This window comes from Poecilia reticulata, chromosome 17, assembly GCF_904066995.2.
Source record: "Poecilia reticulata chromosome 17, P_reticulata-male-v2, whole genome shotgun sequence".
NCBI lineage: Eukaryota > Metazoa > Chordata > Actinopteri > Cyprinodontiformes > Poeciliidae > Poecilia > Poecilia reticulata.
The window spans coordinates 5745891-5767967 of record NC_088846.1 but is presented as its reverse complement, the minus strand read 5'-3'; the positions used below and the strand labels follow the sequence as shown (position 1 = coordinate 5767967).

The following is a 22077-nucleotide window of genomic DNA, read 5'->3' as shown; positions in this document are numbered from 1 at the left end:
CGGTCCAGTGGGTAAAACAGTTTTCTCAGTGCAACTTTTCAGGTAAACATAGCAGACAACAAAAGGAATTTCCATGGCGATGAAAAAATGTCTCTAATGTTCAAAGCTTCTGTTATGATATCCCATAAACTCAAGCTATTCTCTTTGCTAATCTGTTTAAAGATGTTTTCCAGCAGTTTCGTGTTTGGTCTTTCGGTGATAATGGAATTGTTGTTTATTGATCGCACACAGCATGGTAATCAGAGACATCCCCTTGAGACTAACTAATATTTTCTAACAGAGCAGCTATTGGCTGCTAAGTTATCAAATTAACTCCAATAATTGTATGATGAAAATCATCCTAGGTGCGACTAGATTAAATGGAAATTCTTTATTTGAGGAGGTGTGCATAAGATTGACATGACATTGTCATGAACATGAAGGAGTCTTTATAAATGTCTGACTGTTGTCATGCAGTGTCATTCGGTAAGTAGACACTTAATGATAATTGCACTAAAATTGCACTAAAAGTTTTCATTAAAAGTGTAACCTTTGCAATAATGACCCTTTCAATCCAAAGTTCTGTTAAAATTTGCATTAAAAGTGTCATTAATTACCAATTGACACTTCATGACAAGAGTTATAAACATTCACAAAGCTTTGAAACATCATGTTGACGAAGGACAGCGAGACAATAGAGTGAGAACTTACCCGTAAGTTCTCAATAGAGTGAGAACTTACCTGCTTAGATCAACAGCATCCACCAAACACAGAGCTGGTAGAGCAGCTTTCTTCACCTAGCAACCGAGCAGAATAGTTCCTGATAGGATGAAAACTATCAGAAATTTTGATCCCATCTAGGATGAAATTGCTGGCCAGTAAATTGAGCCTGATTTACTTGATTTTGGGAGATTGGCGATTGGCGAATACTTGCATGAGAAACCGATCTAATCTAAATCCACAAAGGCCTGGAAATCAGCTATTGTTCCTTTTAGCGTCACATAGTGACAGACCCGCCCACAATGTGACGTCTGCACATGATGAACAATCGTCACCTCGTTGCCAACTTAGTGACTTTGTTGCTATGTTTCAGACAAAAAAAAAATTGTCCCAAATCAGAACCAGCAGGTCAGACTTTTTAAAGATCAGTGATTGGCCAGAGAGATGCAATCAGTGCACCGCTAATGGAAAAACACAATTCTAAAATTGCCGTGTTTCCATTACGCAAATGTATTTTTGTAATTTCGATTCGGGCGATTGATAAAAACACAGATAGTTTTTCAAGAAAAAAGGTTCTTGAGGATGTATGGATTCTCCTTCCATTTGCTTCTCTGCCGCACCGAAAGTCCCGGAGATTCTGTTTTACTGTTTTTGTTGTAGACGTTGTCATTTTTAAACTTAAAATTTCCTTCACTCAAGAGGGAGTGTTTGCAGTAGCCAAACGCTAGAGGGATTTTCTCACATCTGAAAATAACCATCTATCACAGCATTTCTCCTAAACTCTTTATTTACCAAAGAAAATCTTTAAGTCCTCGTCACATTGGTGTTAGAGAATTATTGCTCTAGAAATCCTCCCTGCAGATACCAGTAAATTTTCACCTCACACAGCTGCTGAATCGTTAACTCTCAGGCCCAGAGATGTAACCATAGCAACTAACCCTGACCCTCAACCCCAACCTGAAACACAAATTCATAAAATGTTAAATTATTATTTGTATATTATTCTCTCTGTAGTTGTGATTTGAAGAACAGTCGGGCTGGCGCGTAACGCCTTGGGTCTGGCGTAACTGGCACTGATAAATCTCATTGAAATGTATGGCAGAGTAAATATGCAAATTATATCAGTAGTTCAAGAAAAAGGCTGTTATATTGTTTTTCTTTACACCTCATTACATTTCCATCATGTGCCTCTGACCTGATGGGCTCACAAACATCCCCTCTCTTATCTTTTAAGAGACTCTTGTCTCATTACCCAACAGCAAAAATCAGGACAATTACTGCAAATCTAAAGCTGCAGGGATGTGAATAACATTAAGTTTAAGCTAGAAAAGTTGACATTTTGAATAAAAAAAAAAACAACTTCATAATTTAGTTTCTTAATGATCATCTTCCCTGCCCATCAAATGCTTGGAAATTAATGACTTTTCCTTAAAGTCCTTAGTGCCAAGCAATTAAATGTCATCTCTTGCACGGAAGGAAAGTCACCGACAGGCAAGAAAGAAAAACGAGAACAGAAACCAAACAGGTTTAATTATGTATTTCTACCAGTTGAACTTTTTCCACACTTTGTCAAGTTACAACCTCAGACGTCGGCGTGACGCGGCAACACGAAGCAATTTGTAACTTTGAAAGTGGCAGGAAGCCGACGCAGGAGCTTTAGATTTTATTCCGAGTAAAATTCTGAAAGGTTACTCCAAACAAGCAGGAACCTTCAGAAGCCACAAAACAGAAGAAACGGATGTTCTCGGCTAAAAGTTTGACAGGCATGAATACTTATGCAAAGGTAGCCAATAAGAGCAACTATTAGTTACTTGAACACTTACTGAGTCATTCAAATAGATATTTCACCAATGTTATACATCTTTGCTAAAAGAGATGTATAAATGTTCGACTGTATGTCAGTAACTAAGGCAAATATCTTCAAATGGTTAATGTTAATAAAACTACAGTTACTCTTTTTCATATTACCTTCAAACATATTTTACTGTAGAAAAACAAATGAGTATGAATATGAGTATTTTTGATCCTTCTATAAGTGAGATTACTGAAATCTGTAATAATGATAGAAATCTCAACAGGATTTGTATTAAAAAGAAAGGAATTGAAACTAATTTTATAAAATGAGCTTAAATTGTGTTACAATCTTAAGTAAATTACATATATATATATTTTTTTTTAGAAATTCAACACTTTGTTGATGAATTTAATCCAATTAAACTAATTTAACTGTAACTTGGGGCCTTGTAATGTTTTTTTTACCCTGTAAATATTCAGTCTCCATCATGCTTTCATGTTTTCACATGAAAGCATGAAAAAGTCGTACGGATTCGACTGAAATCGAGAAAAATCCACCGAGCAAAATGTCGGTCCATGTGAGATAAAAGAGCTGAAAGTGTCTCATTTGAAAAGATTACTGCACTCTAGAGGCCGTCACTTTGAAGTCGCTGTTTCTGTTTCACCCCCACCCCACCAAAAAAAAAAAGAAAAAGTCTTGCCAATCTTTTTGGTGGGTTGGAAAAAATAAATCCACGTTGTAAACATGCTAATTAAGCGCATCAATAATTAAACGTTGTAATTTTTTTGGAGACCTGGAGGCTCCATCACTGTGTTCCAAGTATTCATTAGTAATCCCAGGATGCCTTGTATTAGATTAACACGATGGAGTGTGTGTTGACGCCCTGAGCTTCAACGACTGATGTGTGTGCGTGTGTGTGTGGGGTCAAGGGCCAACTGTCTTGAGCTATTTCAGGCCATGCTTTTCAGATTTTTATTTGCCAAAGATTCTGCTGCAGGTGTCCAGTTCACAACTACACAACATGCTACGCTGCTCTACGCCATTTAACCTGGAATAAAAAGCAACAACCAATCAGAATGAAATGTTTCTGACTCGAAGCTGAGGCGCTTCAGCAGAAAGTGGGGAGTTTTCCGTATTAACCAGCAGCTTGGTCCAGTCAGAGCCGCTTAACAACAGGAACCTCCTTCCAACCCGGGAAGGACAAACAGGAATCTGACGTGGCGACACTGCCACCGTGTGGCCTGAGAGCGCAAATGCAGCAGCTTCGAGTACATTTCATTTCTTCCATGCGGACACTTTGTCGACCACTTAGACCAGCTGGTTCATTTCCTCACATCCCGACTGAGAACATCAACAGTTGGTCTGTCAAAGTAAGGAGAGAAGAGGGAGGAACTGTAAACCGTAATGAAGTTACTGATTAACGTCTGCCTTAAGATGGCTGGCATTGTGGTATGCTCTGCAACCTTTGCCCGGCAGCTGACTTTATTATTTCGACGAAAAGGTGAGGTAGAGGAAGAAAGACTAAAACATAAAGTAGCTTTTGCTTCCTTCTGAAACGTCGTCTGTACAGGTAAGCTTTTTTATTTACCTGACTTTGCAGTTTTTGAGCTACTTTGTCATTGTTAGAATTGCTGCTTTATATAAGCGAAAAGTTTAGGATGTTAAGCATGAAAATTGCTGGAACTTCCTTGAGGAAGGAAGGAACAAGTAGATTGTAGTTTATTCAATCAAGAGTTCTCGAATAAGCTTTAAACTCCAGACTGATTGATTAAACTTCACACTGAGACGGGGTAGAGTTGCCAAAAACTGCACTCAAGTAGTGAGCAGCATTATTTCAATATGTTAAGTAGAAGTAGAAGTGGAATGTAGCCACACACAAAAAATACACAAGTATAATAAAGCTACTTAAGTTATGAGTAACTCTGTAAAATAACAATAAAAGAATAAAATTCTGGTATTGTAGGCTATAAAATGAAACTTGAATCATTAGAAAATAATAGATTCATGCAGAGAAAACACATATTTCCAATTTTTTCAAAATAAAATAATTGTAATAAATAGAAAGCTTTGGAAACTGATACTTCCAGTAGTTAATGTTAATATGTTAACACAGCGTGAATCATGTCGAGTGATAATATTTCCACAGACTTAGCCAACAGAAAATAACATCAGAACAATGAAGCTTGTTTATAATCCAGAAATCTGACTTTTATACTTGGTCATACTTGAAAGTAATTTTACTGAAGTAGAAATATAAAGTGCAGAGCAGCAAAACTGCTAAGGTTTGATTTTTGTCAGAATGTTTCTGGAATAACTGTGTGGTATTAGTGTTTATCCCTTCCTGATTCACTTTTTTGTATGTTTCAGAATATCAAACTAATCTCAATATGAGCTAAATGCAACACAAGGGATCATAAAATGCAGTTTTTAAATGAAGTTGTTTGTTTTCATGGAAGGAAAAAAATCCAAACCAAATAACTTGTGAAAGAACCAATAGGGTTTTATTGGGGAATCACGATATATCGGCTTTATCATTGGTATCAACCGATAATGGTCTTTTTGGTATCGGTAAATAAAGTAGGCTGATATGAACAACTGATGTTTGTTTCCATATTGTTGCCGTTTGTGTCTGGAGTGGGAGTGGAGGAGGTTGGTCATGAGATGGTGATGCAGCAAAGGATTATGGGTAGTTTAACTGAAGCAGAGGTGAAGTCAGTGGTATGGTTGTTTCTTTCAAGGTGTCAAATGGGTATTAAAAATATTCAATATATACAATAATGACAAATATCAGGTATCGATATTGGCCCAAATTTTCATATCGGTATATTCCTAGTTTTTTGAATGACTGGACTAATCAGATCATGCCACCCACACAGTCACCAAAAGAGAGTTTTACACTGATTACAATAGAATAATTTGCTGTGTGACCATACATTTGTGTTTATGAAATAAAAATAAATCCAATTCCAGCCACACTTGACTTCAATTTGGATCTTTCCTGTAATAATATCTTATTGTTATTTCCCCTTTAGGTTTGGCGGGACTTAAAAATGTCTCCGTGGAGCAGCCGCGTCTTTGCGTGGATGTTTCTCGGTGTGGTTTTCTTCTCAAACGCTCGTTCTGCAACTATTCCTGATGTCCAGAACCTCAGAGGTTCCCAGAGACATCTTCTGGCAGAGATGGAAGAGAAAACATCCACTACTTCCATTTTCAATTCAACCAGTGAGCAACAAACCACTCAATGTCCTTCTGTTAACGAACAACGTGCTTTTGAGGACAAATGGAGATACAATTTAAATATCAGTTTTGATACAATTCGGTTTTCTTGATGTTCCACAGAGGCAGGATCCGCAAATGGGAACAACACATCCATCCAGTGGTCCTATCTGGCAGCGGGTCTCGGTACGATCCTCTCCCTCTCGCTCTTCGTCGTGTTGGCCATGAAGTTTCGGCTCTTCCACCGCTTCCTGGCCAGCTACAGGCACTCCCTGCTCCAGGAGACCGACGGGGCCAGCCAGTACGGCCAGGAGGACACCTCGTACCCAAACGTGTCGGGCCAAATGGGAGTAATGGGAGGCAGTGGGAGGGGAGTGGAGGACGATGACGACGGCTTCATCGAGGACAACTACATCCCGACCAGTGAGAAGGACAGGGTCGAGAGAGAACGCAGGGAGGGCATAGTGGAGGAGTTGGAAGACAGTGATGACGATGATCTGCACTTCAGCATTGGGTGATTATAGACAGAATTACAGAAAAACTGCTGGTTCATAACTCGGATTAATATTTTCTTAGGAACCATCGCAAAGAGTTTTTTCATATTTGTGTTTCTGCCCATTTGATGACAGTTTGCAGCCCATTTGGGCTGCAAACTATCATCAGTTTTAACTTTACCCAGTTTGAAACAAGAACCTCATAAAAGCTGCTGTAGGTAACTTTTCAAAAAAAAAAATTAAGTTTTTACTTTTCACAGTATATTATGAGACAGATAATGTGTGAAAACAATCAAGCTCCTCTGCCTTCTGCCAGGGCTAACTCAAGAAATACACCGCTCAGTCATACAAGCAAACAGAGAAGTCTTTATTTCCCAGACCAAAAGCAGTCCATACCATTTAAAAATAAGAAAAACGTATCAAGTGAAAACACAAATGCATCCATCACAAAACAAACAGTTTTTCAAATAGTTAACCCTCACATGGTTTTAGTGCAAATCTCAGGAGGAGCGTGGCAGATGTCACAGTCGGGAAGTGGGGGAGGTTATCCCGTGAGACCATCAGTTTCCAAAGCAACCTTGTAAAAGCGCATGCAGGGTCAGTGCAGACTTGCTGCACAGAGTAAAAAGCTTGTGGGATCCAAATGACCCCGTCTCTGAAGACCGCTGGAGAATGAAAAAGCTGATTAAGTTGATCGACACATTCAAACGACTCAAAAATGTTTACTTGTAGTTCCCCGGTGAGACACAGTCAGAGCCAGGAAGAGAGTCTTACCGCTGTCAGTCAAGCTTGTGTACGCGCTTGCCATCAGCATAGCCTTTCATGAATGCTAAGGCTAATTAGCATGGCCACTGATGACAGCGGATAAAAAGATTTACTGGAATGCTAAGTTGTTTCTCCGCCATTGGCACATATAGCAGCGTGTACCCGAGCATGATTGATATCACCAAGACCCTCCTCTTGGCTCTGATTGGCTGTATCGTACCAGGAGCAGTTTATTTCTGCAACAACTCATGGAGGAGATGGAGGAATTTGATCTTTTCAGAGATAATCTGGCTCATAACGTACTGACACACCATGGTGACGTTTTGAACAAATATGTGAAAAACATATTTTTACTGCAGCTTTAAAATATTTTAGTGAAGTTACAGCCTCAAACACTTCATCACACTGGGAAGGGCAGCGTTGTTTTTTTGTTTTTTTTATGACAAGCGTCTGGCATGTCAACTGGCTCAGGTATTTCAGGTCTAGTAATAAAGTCGATGAGCTTGCAGTTGTTGCATTTCTTGTACGCACTCTGACCTCTGATTGCACTTTTTTCCCCTTTGTTCTTCAGTTAAAATGATTTTATTCACATATTTTCTGTTTTATGTAGAGGTTGAAGACCACACAACACCCCCTCCCCCATTGTTATACTCAGCATAAACACTTTAAAACATTTTAAAGCACATGTGAAAGATACTGATATGTTTTCAGAATGACTGAACTCTGTCTCAAGGTGATTATGTCTGAAAATGCAAAAATGAATCATGTTTGCTACAGCCTTGATGTTCACATATATTTTTTACATTACATATATAAAATTTTCTATGAATAAATTCATTCATTGTAATGTTCTAAATGACTTAAATTACATAAACTTTATTTACAGTACCTGTGGAAAAAAAAAAAAAGTACATCCCTGGGTCTGCAGTGTCTGCTTTGGTCCCATATGTCTGTCTTTTTTTCATTCATCCAAACCAAAGTGATTCTGGCAAATTCTTTATAGGAAACAGTTTCAAAGAAGAGTTGCTCTTGACCTTTTTTTTGTTTTCGTTGCATTTTCCTCTTAATTATTTCCACATTTAACAGATGAACTGAGGTCTATTGAGTTTCAAACTTGGTCCACTCCCTCATTGGTAAATGTCCTAAATGCTTTCCAATTTTGAATAATCTTTAACTCTGCAGAAATAAATTGACTTTAAATTGTGTGGAAATTGTCCCCTTAACCCTTCTAAGATTGAAGGCAGCAACAATTGTTTCTCTGAGGTCTGCATTTCCATCTTCCGCGCTACGCGAACACACTACTTTCCACACTGCCAAATCTCTTGCCTTTAACATCAGTTAATGTCATTTCTTTACAAAAAAAAATCTAACTGATGATGCTTTAATTACACGGATAGTAGAGCAGCACCATGTCAAGAAAACATACTTTGGTCCCCATCAATTTCCCTGAGGATTCCCCAAACATCTGCATGAGGAGTGAAACTATCCAACAGGTCAAATATATCACTGCCTTTTAAAACATTACACAATCATAAAGTTGTCCTTTTTTATTAACTGGATGAAGAACCCTGCCTGTCAAAGAGGTCATACAGTCAAATACCCAATTTTATAAAAACTGGGAATCAAGAAGCCAAAAGGAAATGGATTCGTCTTTATTGATTTATTGGCCCTTTACTGTCAGTATCTCTGCATTCTGCATGAAGTTTCTCAGTAGCTGCGTTTTCATTACAAATATGCGCAAATCTTTGTCTATATTTTGTTGATGTCGGGGGTGGGGAGGGAATACACAAATTCAGAACTGTAGTGTTTTCATTAAATAAGAAATGAAATTAAAATTACATGTGAAATAACCTGGTTCCTGGATAAGTGATTAAAAATCATGGATGTAAACACACAGGCACGGCGCTAATGCTAATCATCTATCAGCAATGAGAGGAGACGTCGGCGTCTTAGTCAGGCGTTGGAGCGACAAGCCCCTTATGCTTGGGAGCGGCTGCGTATGCGTTGTTTTGGGGGAAAATTAGGAGTCAAATATTACAGAAAAGCTACGGATTAAACGTGATACAATTACACACAACTTTTTATGAACGGTGTAATTGCTGTGAGCTCTGGTGGAGCCAGAAAAAACAAAACATCATCTACCTTCCACTTCCTGTCGTATTCTTTGTCGTTTCCACCAGTAGAGACATCTGGCTGTTAACCATGTGACTCGCATGATGTGATAAGTGTTTCTACTCCAGTTTTGCAAAATACATCCATTTCTAAATTGCTGTGTTTCCATTAAGCAAACCTGTTTTCGTGATTTCAATTTGCTTTTACTTTATGACTAATGGAAACGCAGCTACTGAACCTTTATGAGATTCTCATCTTTATTACTTAAGCAAATTGCAAAATTTCTCTTTCAGTGCAGGATTTTGTCTTTGTGTTCTGGTCAGTTTGGTCCGTTCAGATCAGACTTGTCCTGCTGGGAGATATGTCTCTCCTGGCATGACTCGCCTGTCGAGGCGAAACGTTGAACATTCGGACGCCTTGACTGCCCAGCCTCCTCGCCCTCCTGACCCTCAGCCTCCTCCTCATCCTCTGTTCCCTTCTCCTCTTGAGATGCACCGTCACACCATAGCCCACGACGGCCAGGCCCATGGCGGTGCCGGCAGCCACCAGCACCGCTCCGGACACCAACATTTCCCTCCTGTCGTGGCTCCGGCCACCCGCCATGGCCACGCAGAGCAGGACCGTCCCGCACAGCGTCACCGCCAGCCCCACGGCCGAGATCAGCGCCGGATCGGCCCTCCCTCCGCTCCGCAGCCGCTCGATCTGACGGCGACTGTGAACGCAGTTCATGTCCTGGATGGCGGAGCTCAGGAGCTGCTTGAGCAGAACGGCGAGGGCCAGGAGGCAGAGTGTGGTCCCCACTCCAAGACGCCACTCCACAGAGAGGCTGTTAGTGGTGGAGAGAAGCCCCACTCCACCAAGGCCCAGTCCCAGTATGAGCGCCACTGAGGCACAGTAGCAAAACAAGGACCGTCTGGGGTCTCGGAACCACCAGAACTGCACTTCTTCCTCCAGGATGTGCTGCTGCGCGACCAAGGGGTCCAGATAGAGGCTTGGGGGCCGACGCATGCTGTAGTAAAGGGTCTGCATCTCAGGCATGGCACGCCAAGACTCTGATGCTGTATTAATGCTCAGAATGCAACTTTAACCAGACTGAGGTCTATATTCATGAAAAAAGTTTTTAAAAGTATTGTGTTTTCTAGACACATAATACTATTTCATATCACAATCAAGTAACATTCAGTTATAAAAATGCTACATATATCAAATATGACTTAGAAATTTTACTTCATAATGTAACACCTTGGAATTAGGTCTCTGTCTCTTTAAGAAACTCCACTTTCTGAAACTCCGCCTTCAGGACTTCGTCACAACTTTAACAGTGTTTTTACGAGTGTTTTACTGATAAGTAGCTCCTATAATGAGCTCAGTACATGTGCAGTTCCACCAGGTGTTTGCTAATTGCTGATGGCTAGTCTGAAGGAGCTGAGTGGGGAAGCTCTGAAGCTTGGAAGCTGTACGTCCGAGGTGGAGCGTCGTCCTTGAATGCGGTGTTAGGTCCCACTAAGAGTTTTGCACAGCTGAACCTTTGCCATAGGAGATTAAAAGATTTCTCAAACATGCATGGAAAAATCTAAGCAACACTCCAGGTGTGTCTCTGATGAGGGAATAATATTATAACATGATCTAACGCTCAAAAAAGTTGATCTTAAACAATAACTGTTGCTTCAAATCAACTCACTCACAATTTTTTGACAATCATGTGTCGTCCGTCCCTCTGCATCTTTGGTCAAACAATAGTTCGGAACATTCCCCAGTTGCTAGGGTTTGGTTTATTCCTTACATACGATGCTGCTCCTTCACAGTTAAACACAGCTTTTCCTAAAAGAAGAACGTCCAGTGGTCCAGTAGCCTCCTCATCTGCAGCAGCGAGTTGAAAAGATGAAGCCAGATGTTGAGTGTGAGAGAATCCTGGTCCAAGCTGAAGGCAAAGGACTGAAGAGGATCCAGCACCGCAAAACAAAGACTGACAGTGTGAATCTGTCTGGAGGTAGAGAATTTACATGATCCCCGTATGTGGTCGTCCTCTGAGTTTTCTGACCGTGCCACTGTCACCGATCGGCGGTCTGCGTCCTCTCTACATTCTCCACCCCAGTGCCAGGCAGACCCTCACCCGCCCCTCTCTCATCATCACGCAGCAACTTCCATTCCGTCTGGTTCAGTGGGAAAAAGACAGGTCACAGCAGCCCTGTTGGATCATGTTTGGACACAGAGATTGGTGACATTGTCCCATTTTGCCCCAACGCAGACAAGGGAACACAATGACTGCACTACAGGAGGCAGGCGGTGGGGAGGTGTGGGGGACACAGAGGGGTATCAGGGCAGCACGCTGGAGAACCGAGTGATGTCAGCGTGAAGTGATAATGGTGTGTCTGTGATCCTGAGTATGGCGTCATTCACACACTGAGCTGGACTCACAGCGCCAGTTGTGTCTGCGTTACGATGCTGACCTCTGCGCCAATAGGACTTACTCAAATGAAATAATACTGTTTGCTTTATGCTTTATTTTGATTCCACACACTTAGATGAGAAAGCTTAAATACTAATAGAAATAAAGGTCGTACCCAAACATTATACTGAAGTAACAGGAGCACTACTTCATAATAACATTAGTCAAGTAAAAAGTGCAGCATAGCAAAACTACTCCCAAAAGTACATATTTTCCAGGTAAATGTAATTAATGTATCTGACTGAATATAGTTACTAGTTACTTTGTTTATGGTGCAGGACATACATGTCTGCTCTCTATAGAGAATCAAATTTGTCTGTCTAATAAGAAAGGGGAAAAATCTGGGCTTTCAGTCAGCTAGCTAGCAGTTTAAATTGTTTATTTGATTTATTGCAATAAATGAGTTGCGAGTGAAAAAAAAAAAGTTCTGTCTACTGTTATTGTGGTTCACCAAAAACCCAGCTATAACTAATGGACATATAATGCAGCTTTAAACTCAAACAAAGCTCAATCAATTATTCCTCTTGAAGAACTGCTGAAAAATGAAATTGCAGTTTGCTACTGGCAGAGATCTGGTTTCTTCTTCTTATTATTCATTTTTTTATGAATCCTCTGATTGAAATTAGAAAAACAAATGCCATGGGCAACTTTTCCCAACAATTGAGTAGAAAATTAAGGCATACTTCTCATAGATTTTCATAATTTTTTTCCCCCAGTTTGGCAACAAATTGACACTGTAACAGAAAAATACACAAAAGAATGAACACATCGCCTTTCTACTTTACATGGACAGAATTAGACTGCATGAGGTTCAACGACAAAGTTATAAAGTTGTCTTGTTAGACAACTTTATAACTTTGCTTGTCCAGCTAGCATATATAAAAATGTCTGCTAGCCAAAAGGTTTTCATATTTTAGTAACTCATTCATAAAGTAGACATATTCAAGTATCTGTTTGTGTTCCTATGACACGTAGAATTATTGTTGATTTTCCCGCAGGCTCCACAATTTGTCTAAAAATAATTTATGAAACTGTCACATCGAGAGCAGTCAACAAAAACATTCAGCATTTGTCTCCCGCTTCAGATTTTTGTGGACAGTAAGCAACCACCAGGGGGCAGCAAAAGCTAAGTTTAAACAGCCGCACGGGATACACAGCAATAACAAATTCTACTCAGCAGATAATATTGTGAAAGCAGGTTTCTGGCTTTAAACTATTGCAAAATCCACATAAAGACACACAATCTGAAAAAACAAATGGTTTTTAGGCTTAACTGCAGACTTCAAATTCGTTGGTGTCTTGGCTCAGGCTTCTCTTACGTTACGTCAAGAATTCTGCATTAATCAAACGGTGAATAAAAATACAAATAATAATAATAATAATTTTAAATATGAATGTTATTTTACTCCAGTAAGTCGCTTTAAAAAGTGAATGCAATTGAACATTTAAACTCATAACACATAGATTGGTATTTTTCAGAAAAATGCTACGTTTCTTGCTCATGTCTGGTTGAGAGTTGAAGGTGTTTAAATCCGTCCCCAGGATGCTGAGCTGCTGTGGGTCCAAAATTCTCACTTACTTTCTGAGGTAAATCAACAATAGTTGCTTGAAGACCTCCATTAAAAATTGAGATCTCCAGGCAACAGGTGCAAGGGAGCCTTTTTTTTTTTGTGCAGAAATTTACCAGAATCAGCACCAAAAGTAAGTTTTAAACCCAAACTGCTGACCTTCACAAGACTTTAATTTGTTCTATAAGCCAGACTGTTAGCTGGATTAACATCATTATGGAAGTTTGTTACACACACAATAAATCAGACAGCTGAGATCAGATCTGTGATCACGAAAATAGATGTTCCGAAATATTTTACACCAATATTTTATATTATATTTTACAATACTTGATGAACAAAAAGTTATTCCACCTCCAAATGGTGAAAAGAAAAGCACCAAATCACTGAGAAGTGAAATAAAAGCCAATCATTAGCTATTTGCAGCAGGTTTCTGTCAGCCTCTCAGCAGTCAGAGCAGCAGTGAAGGAAGTGTGGCGACACATTTCACACAAATGCCAAAACATTTGTGTTTTCAGCCTCGGTGAACTTTATTCACGTTTATGTGAACGCTTGACGACTTTTTGGGTTTTCATGATATAAAACACTTTGAATTGCCTTGTTGTTGAAATGTGCTGCACAAATAAACTTAATTTACAGACTGAAATAAGCATGTCACCTCTGTGTCTGTCTGTCTGTCTGTCTTTTGTTCCATCCAACCATCATTCCAGAACAAGACACCATACTTGGACTCAATACTTGAGTTAGGAATTGACCCCTGACCTGTGATGTCAATCTCCTTTTTTTCATGACACCAGACTTAAAGCTAACTACTCTGGAGTCTAAAATAGATGAAGTCAGTCTAAGTCTAGTCAGTACACAGCCGGATATCTGGGAAAACAAATACATTTTTAAGCGTTGACCTTTCATCCACACAAAAATTATTCAGTCCTGCTAAAAACGATTATTTATCAAAACTCCAACCAGTTGTTTGAGAAAACTTTGTATTTGTGTATTCATGTATGCATGTATGCGTGGGAAAGAAAAGATTTTGGGTTCCCATGCGTTACAATGAGCGACAAATAACGGGCCATTACATCCACATATTGCTTTGACATGATTCCCAATCGACATCGTCTTGTGTTTTATTAATTTTGTGCACAAGTAGCTCAACCTTTTACATCTGTCCACACACAAATTAACCTACCAGCGCCATGTTCTGCTTTCAGTGTCCTGGCGACGTTCAGTTTGTCACCTAAATCCGAGATCGACTCAAAACCTTCCGCGATCGACATGTTGCACTGCTGCTCTAGCAAAGCACGACCAGTTCATAAACAATATGAAATTGGAAAAAAGCGATTTATTAACTGATTAAGTCGTGTTTTAGATTGTTCTTGAAAAAATAATCAGTCACGGCTGATTAGTGGGTGAACTCGCGGCTGCACAGTGAACCCATTGATTTCTTACAGCAGACAGCCGCTCCCCTCTCTTGCAGGTACTGCGTACCCCCGCTAAATCTTTTAAGGGTACCAGTACCCTGCCGTACCCCCTTACTTTCACCCTTGCTGACAGGTATTAGCTTGGTGCTACACTGCCCCCTGGGGTTTGACATATTTAAAATAGCACTCTGTGGCATATTTGTGCAAGGTTCATATGGATAAAAACTTTTCTGAAATCAATCCCAAGTGTATGATATTATTTTTTTAAACAATGTGGCAGAGATATGTGTTTTTATAAAGATTCGGCAACATGCTTAATGTTTACAAGGCATGAGACCAATTCAAGAATCTTAATAGCAAGTGGCTATAAAATGTGGCAAACCATGCTAGGGTTAGACAAAGGGACTCTCCCAGACTCCTTGTGGTTGATCGATGGCTTCTATACCTGAACAATCAACTGGAATGTTCCTCCATGTTGGTTCACCCCCCTAAGGAGACAAATAAAGATGGTGGCTGTGTGAGTTGGATTGTCTGGCTTTCTCAACACTTTATTATTCAAACCTGTTAAAGGACATAAACCAGAAAGGATGAACTGGAAATTTAAGCTAGCTAAATTCAACATTGTGGTTTTAATAAAGGTGGAAATAAATGTAAATATGTAGTTCTCGTATTTCTCAACAAGTCTCAACGGTCTTTAAATCTAATTATGTTAGTGCTTCGAGTCCCTCTGTGGCTACTGTAACTCAGCCATGATACCTGTCAGGACCTGCGCCGGCAGCTGATTGAATGTTGCAAAGAAAAGAAAAAAGACCTTTGTGCTTGCTCAGCACATTTCCTTCAAAGACCAAAGGTGGACCCGGTCAGAGATTTCCTGCAGGCTGTTCATGTCAGAAACAACCTGGGCTTCTGCGCATTTCAACACGCTCAGATTGTATGTGAGGAAAATGGTGTCTCTCCAGCTGCATGCTTTTGGAGCTAGATAACATTATTGGGAACCAGGAAAAAAAAAAGATTTATTTTCTGATTTTTTTCCCCCTCCTCCCACACTGTGGCATTGAGATGATTCATACCACAACAGCCCTGATGCAAATGAGGAAAGATGAAGGTTTTTGTTGTGTGCTGAAATTTGTACAGAAGCTAATGGACTTCCCTGACCTTTTTTCTTATACATAGTGTTCCCAGCTGGTTGGCCGAAATGTTCAGTTTTATGATGATAAATCTGCTTCATTACAGCTAGAAATAGCTGAAGGAAAATCATCTGAGCTTCCCAGGTGATGTTTCCGAGCGCTTCGTTTCCCTGGTGCATGATGGGTTCTGGGGGATACGGTAGCGTCAGGGTCGGCTCTCACCATAGAATAGATCAAAAATAATTACAGGAGTCGAATTTTTTGCTCAAAATTTCACCACCAAGAACAGCTATTGTTAAAAAGAGCATTTTCTTTGCATTCATCTTTTAGTTATGTTTCATAACAGCCTGTAGAGGTTCCATCTATTACAAAAGTTTCTATTATTACCAAAAAAAAAAAAGATTTATTTGAAATTTGTTTTCAATGTAAAATTGTCAAAGGACTTCCCTTTTTAAATTTTGTTTCAAAGACACTGAGAATCTGTAAAGTGAAAACAGTTCTAAACAGGTTGACCTACTTTCTGATGTGTATTACAATACATCTGTAAGCACACAGTTACAAGATGTGTGCTGTAATCTCACGAGAATAGTTAAGCTAAGCTAGTTAGCTTACCAAGATAGCAAGCTTACCTGTAAGCCTGCTAACTTACTGCTAGCTTAGCTTACTGCCAGCTTCCATTACTGGTAGCTTACCACTACCAGTAAGCAGTGTGCTACTGCTAGCATACTGGTAAGCTGTTAAGCTAGTGAGCTTACCAAGTTAGGTTAAGTTACTACTAAGCTAGTTGGTACGTTAACTAGTAAGCTAACCCAAATATTTACAAGCCTCCTATTGGTAGACTGAAATAACTTCCCTAGTGTCTGTCAACCCGTTTGAAAAGCCATCTTCATCCCTCTTTATCGTTGTTGTCTGTCTCCCATTTCTTTTTGTTTTCTACTGTGAGTTTTCTTTCCCACCTTTCCATTGTGAGCTCCCTATCGACGAAAACATAATCCAAAAGAAAAAAAAGGTAGGAATGATTTTTCTGCCATCATTTTGGATCTCCATCTAATGCAGTCCTATCTGTTGCATATAGTTCTTACCAAGTTTTTTCGCGCCAGAAGGTTTGATCAACAGGTCTTCAAGCAGCACAACATTAAATCTAGTAAATACATGGAACCTAGATAAATTCTTAACATAAAATCAAACAGATTTATAGAGTAAAGTTTGCAAAAGTTCTAGCTTAAGGTCGAGAAACAGGGCCAACAAATCTGGTCCCAACTTCATAAAAATATGTGATAAAACTTATCCACCAAGCACCTCAGACCTTAAGAGAGCTCCTAATGTGACCAAGTGCTAGAATTAGAGAGGACTTTTATTTAACTTAAGAGCGTCTTAATCAGGGAAGATGGCGAAAGCACAGACAGAAAGGAGAGATATTCTCCATAATGGATAGAGCTGTGAAGACATCAGACACTGCATGTTGATGCTGGGAATTCATTCAGTTTTGCATAGTTTCATCCTCAGGAAACACTTTTCTTAATCCAGTCTAGATTGTATAGTTGATTAATTTCTATCAACTGATTACTGGGGGGGTGTTTGTTGATTTTGTGCTCTATTTTGTTTCATAAATTATCGAATCACCGTCAAAACTAGAACTTATTGATTCACTTCAGCGAGACTCAAGAAGTAAAAACTATCAGGCTATGTTCTATTTTTAACACAATGTAATTTGTATGGGAGGATATGAGGTGTGAATGTTGCAAATCAATGACTTGATGCAATTTGCTGGGTTTTGTTAGATAGAAAACTAAACTGCTTTGAATAATGAACTCCCTTCTGGCATCAATTTTAGTACAAAGTGATTCTACTGAAGTACTGACTGATGGAGGCTGAATGCAAGCACACACACACACACGCACACACCCACACACCCACACACACACACACACACACACACACACACACACACACACACACACACACACACACACACACACACGCACGCACACACGCACACACACGCACGCACACGCACACACACACACACCCACACACGCACACACACACACACACACACATCAGTTTTCATAAATCTGCGCATAAAAAATTATATCTTTTTCTTTCTCTTCAGTTATTTGCAACTTTGTGTTGTCTGTCACAAAATCCTGACATAATATTTTTGAATTCGAGGAAAGTTACAAGGAAAATTCTAAAAAATAAAAAATGTTCTCGCCACATTTTCTGGAATTTAGCAAACAGAAATAATTTTGATAAGCCTAACTAAGCTAAAACAAGAAAAGTTTGATGTGATTTAACTTTAGAAGGTGAGAAAACGAATGTGTTTGTCTTTTTGTTAAATGCATGTACATTTCTGGTTTCAACCGTAGAGTCTGGCAAATCAAACAAATGGTGAACTGTTTTAGATACTGACAAGACAGCAATCGACAAATTGTTTAGAGCCACAAATGTTACCTGAGTTTGTTTTTGTTTTGTCTTTTTAAAACAATTTCTCATTTTTCAGGAATATTTCTTGTTTTCTTTAAAGAAAAAGCATATTTATATTTTTTGTTTTAAAAAAACACCCAAAACATAATATATTTGCAAGAAAAGATAGGATGGATATACTTTCTTCTGTAAGATGTGGATATTTGTGAAAAGTTGCATCAAAAACATGGTTTCCAAGCTGATGAAGACAAAAACTTTGTTTTAGCAAATATTTTATTGATTTTATTGTACTCATATAAAACAATGTTACACAAGACAAAACCAAAGGTAAAAAGGCTTACCCAGTTTCCCTCATTTAGGTGTTTGATCAAAAATGGTATTCATGTTTTCAGCGACCGACCGAATATGAACAGCCAAGGATCCAGCAGACTTAATATTGTTATGACTGCTTGTGGCGAATATGAGAACATCACTTTACTATGATTTAAGTGAGGATATCTCTGCCAAGCAGTGGTGTAAAGCGGTGACTTAAGTAAATTAGACAGACTTCAGGGACACGATGAGTAAATCTTTCTCTTTATCATCGGCGTAACACTGATAGGACACACACCTGAGGTATCTCCTGGTGTGTTTATCACACAGACAGTAGGTTGGATTAAGTTATCCTCCAGCTTATGACGGTTTGAAATGATTATACTGTCTGTCAGCGATGGATGTAATGCAAAAAAGAGCAGCTCTGGAAGTGAACTACTGTTATCTCCACGAGATAAATGTACAGCCGTCGGTTTAGGAAGACAGTTTATCTGTTGTTTAGTTAATAAAAGAGATACATGGGGTCTTTTTCTCAGGAGCAGCTTTCATTGAGAACCCCTAAAGCTAACAATTCACCTTAACTTTTGCATAATTTGCATGTAGATGAGAGTTATCACATTATTCCTTGGGGCAGAGTGCTGATAATTGGGCAGAAGAGTTTCCAGAGAGAGACGGCAGAGTGAACCGCTGGTTTGGTTTATAATGAGTCCTAAAACTGTGGCTCTACTGTACCTCTAATGCCAGCCTGTCATGTTCTAAATATGTTTACACTCACTCTCTTTGTGCAACATAACTGGTAATTTGGTAATTCTCTCATTCATGATGCGAAATAAATGACAAAGCTGACCTCTTTAGATTTCAGAAAGACCATGAGTTTTTAAAGAGACAGAGAACCAATTTTAAAGCATGAAACCAGGAAATATGTTTTCTTTTAAGTTATATTTTAATATTTCATATATATAGCGGCTGCACAGTGGTGCAGTTGGTAGAGCTGTTGCCTTGCAGCAAGAAGGTTCTGGGTTCAATTCCCGGCCCTGGTCTTTCTGCATGGAGTTTGCATGTTCTCCCTGTGCATGCGTGGGTTTTCTCCAGGTACTCTGGTTTCCTCCCACAGTCTAAAAACATGACTGTCAGGTTAAATGGGTTCTCCAAATTGTCCCTAGGTGTGAGTGTGTGTGTGCATGGTTGTGTGTCCTGTGTGTCTCTGTGTTGCCCTGCGACAGACTGGCGACCTGTCCAGGGTGAACCCCGCCTCTCGCCCGGCACGCTAGCTGGAGATAGGCACCAGCAACCCTCCCAACCCCACTGAGGGACAAGGGTGAAAAGAAAATGGATGGATATATACTATATAGCAAATTGTATAACAACCGAAGGTAACATTCAATACTATTAGGTTATTCAATACTATTTACTAAATGCCCAGAAAACACATAACATTATTTTAAAAATAATGAAAATCCCAAATTCAGATACTCGACTTCTCTCCTGGGACAGATCAGATGTATGAATGGCAACCAAAGTATCAATCTTAATCTATATTCTATAAATATATCAATCCAATGGTGCATTTTGTGACTCAATTACTCATGAACTCTCTTGGATATGAAAATGATCAGAAAATAAAAATGTGAATGCACATTTTAAATCTGAGTTGCAAGTTTGGAAGAGTAATTCTATTTATTGGTCAGATTTGTGATCTGTAAACTACGGCAGTGTATTTTTTACATACAAACGTTAGCATTCATATGTAATATTCATAGAGATACAGTAACCCCAAAAATTAAGCTCCTCTCTTCAGTCTAGCTCGTGTCTTGTCAGTAACAAGAATTTCACACCTTGGGGACCAAAGATTTCCACTTCTGCAGTATTGGAGACGGGGCTTCAAGTATTAAAAATGAAGACTGAGAAGAAACAATATGAATCAAAGTTACAGAACAATTGAACTGCAAAGTCAGGGAATCCAAGAAACTGACCAATTGCAGTCAAAATGCTGTACAGTCCTACTTCAGACAGAGAGAAATCACTATGAAAATAGATGGATGGAGGTAAACTGAGCAGAGATCAGAACTAGTTTGGTTCAAGTGACCAAATATAGTTTTTATATTCAAGCACAATCATAACTAACAGTGATGATTATTATTACAGTTGAATTTTGTCTCATGAGCAGGAAGATTATGCAAACATATGTCAAAACTGCCCTAAGCATTAGACTGAAACCACATGTATTCAGAAAAAATATAAACTTTTAAAATGTTTTCAAACAATGAGCCAGGAAAACTGTACCTTTTTTTTGTCAGAAAAACTTCTTGGATAAGGAAGTTTTTGTTAGCTAGCTAACAGGTTGTTTTTATTAATTCATAAAACAACCTGGATAAACACATCCGCCAAACTGACAATCTTACACTTGCTTAATTTCTTGGCTCCTAACATATCGATTAAAGATACCACTATGAAGATAATCAATGTTGTTCACTTTACCTGTCAAGAATCATAAAGCTATGCCTACTCAGTGTATAATTTAGAAACCTCATAACTTTTAAGATAATTAAAATTCTAATGACCTTATTTATTGTATTTGATAACGCTCGAGTCATTCTTTTTTAAATACTGCAATTATAAAATCTTGAGGAAAATAATCTGGCGCCCCGCCCCACGTGCTCTCGTCTCCACCAGACCAGCCAATGGGGTGGAGGCAGGAGTGAGTGGGTGTTTCGCAGCGGACGGTCTGGCAGCGGCAGCGGCAGCGCCACAACAAGAGCGGCTTTCAGGCTTTGTTTCGTGGATGTGAATGAGCTCGGTCACTTCCTCCAGATATGTGGTCGGATATACGGATATTGTTACTTTTCCATTTGTTCATTCTCAGGCTGCCTTACCTGAAAGGTAAGTAATACGCGTTGCATTTAAACATAGTGGTAGTTTTCTCCCCCCTCGTGCGCGTCAGTGGTTAGTGATGTTCAATGTAAACGGTGGTGTGTGTAGATTAATTGGGGGCGTCTGTGGTACTCAGTGCGCGCGTGCCTGTCATAGCTTAAGGGGAAAACAGAGAAATATACTCGTTATCGCTATTATCGATACCGGTTGGCTCTTTTATGACTGGGTTGGCTTGTTTTGCTGCTTTCATGTGTTCAGGACGCGAAAAGCTGTGTCCCAGTCATGTGTATCCCGGCAGTGAGCATCTCCAATAACCCCACCGCATTAGAGGTAGTATCAGCCTCTGTGTAGTAGTCCAGACTGAATGAACCTGCTCATTTAGAACTGTGGAGCAGAGGGCCTTCTCTGCTTTCTCCCACCCCCCTAGAAGTAATAAATATCCCGAGAAAGCAGAGCGGTAATGTGGAAAACGGAGACAATGACGCTTGTAGCGCATCTTCCAGTTGACCCAAGTGAATTCTGCATATCAATTAGGTATTCATTTGCAAATGACAGCCGAACTACCGACTATACTTATCCATAAACATATTGTTGCAGTGATCATCCATCTGGACCCTGATATCCTCTCTCGTTTTTTTCTTCTTCTTCCAGCCACTGATGAGTGTGAGGATGGACAATTTCAGTGCAACAACAAAAGGTGTATACCGACCATCTGGAGGTGCGACGACGATGACGACTGCTCAGATAACAGCGACGAAGAAAACTGCCGTAAGTGATCCAGTTACAGCGAGGATTAGTACATTGTGCGTGTAAATGTGAGAAAT

General features: G+C 39.5%; 3 protein-coding genes across 5 annotated transcripts in view; 2 read left to right on the top strand and 1 right to left on the bottom strand.

Moving 5' to 3' along the window:
* The first annotated feature begins 3401 nt into the window (after window positions 1–3401).
* LOC145548083 (uncharacterized) lies at window positions 3402–7649 on the top strand. Its single transcript, XM_081598639.1, has 3 exons — window positions 3402–4064; window positions 5527–5716; window positions 5834–7649. The coding sequence occupies exons 2-3, from the start codon at window positions 5545–5547 to the stop codon at window positions 6226–6228; spliced, it is 567 nt and encodes a 188-aa protein (XP_081454765.1). The 5' UTR covers window positions 3402–4064; window positions 5527–5544; the 3' UTR covers window positions 6229–7649.
* Window positions 7650–8270: 621 nt separating this feature from the next.
* On the bottom strand, window positions 8271–11360 carry tmem125b (transmembrane protein 125b). The gene has a single exon (XM_008433209.3). The coding sequence runs from the start codon at window positions 10117–10119 to the stop codon at window positions 9415–9417; it is 705 nt and encodes a 234-aa protein (XP_008431431.2). The 5' UTR covers window positions 10120–11360; the 3' UTR covers window positions 8271–9414.
* A 9721-nt stretch (window positions 11361–21081) lies between these two features.
* The window catches only part of LOC103479194 (low-density lipoprotein receptor-related protein 8), a 105127-nt gene continuing 104131 nt past the window's right edge, over window positions 21082–22077 (top strand). For all 3 annotated transcript variants that reach the window (XM_081598477.1, XM_081598478.1, XM_081598476.1), the window contains exons 1-2: window positions 21082–21262; window positions 21905–22021. In XM_081598477.1, the coding sequence (XP_081454603.1) occupies window positions 21196–21262; window positions 21905–22021 (184 nt within the window). In that variant the 5' untranslated portion in view covers window positions 21082–21195. The remainder of the gene's footprint in view (window positions 21263–21904; window positions 22022–22077) is intronic.

What these genes read in the sequence shown, in the direction of transcription:
- tmem125b (XM_008433209.3), bottom strand. Translation starts at nt 10,119, where the DNA reads ATGCCTGAGATGCAGACCCTTTACTACAGCATGCGTCGGCCCCCAAGC.
- LOC145548083 (XM_081598639.1), top strand. Translation starts at nt 5,545, where the DNA reads ATGTCTCCGTGGAGCAGCCGCGTCTTTGCGTGGATGTTTCTCGGTGTG. An exon ending in TTCCATTTTCAATTCAACCA is followed by an intron (nt 5,717 to 5,833) that starts GTGAGCAACAAA and finishes GATGTTCCACAG; the next exon opens with AGGCAGGATCCGCAAATGGG.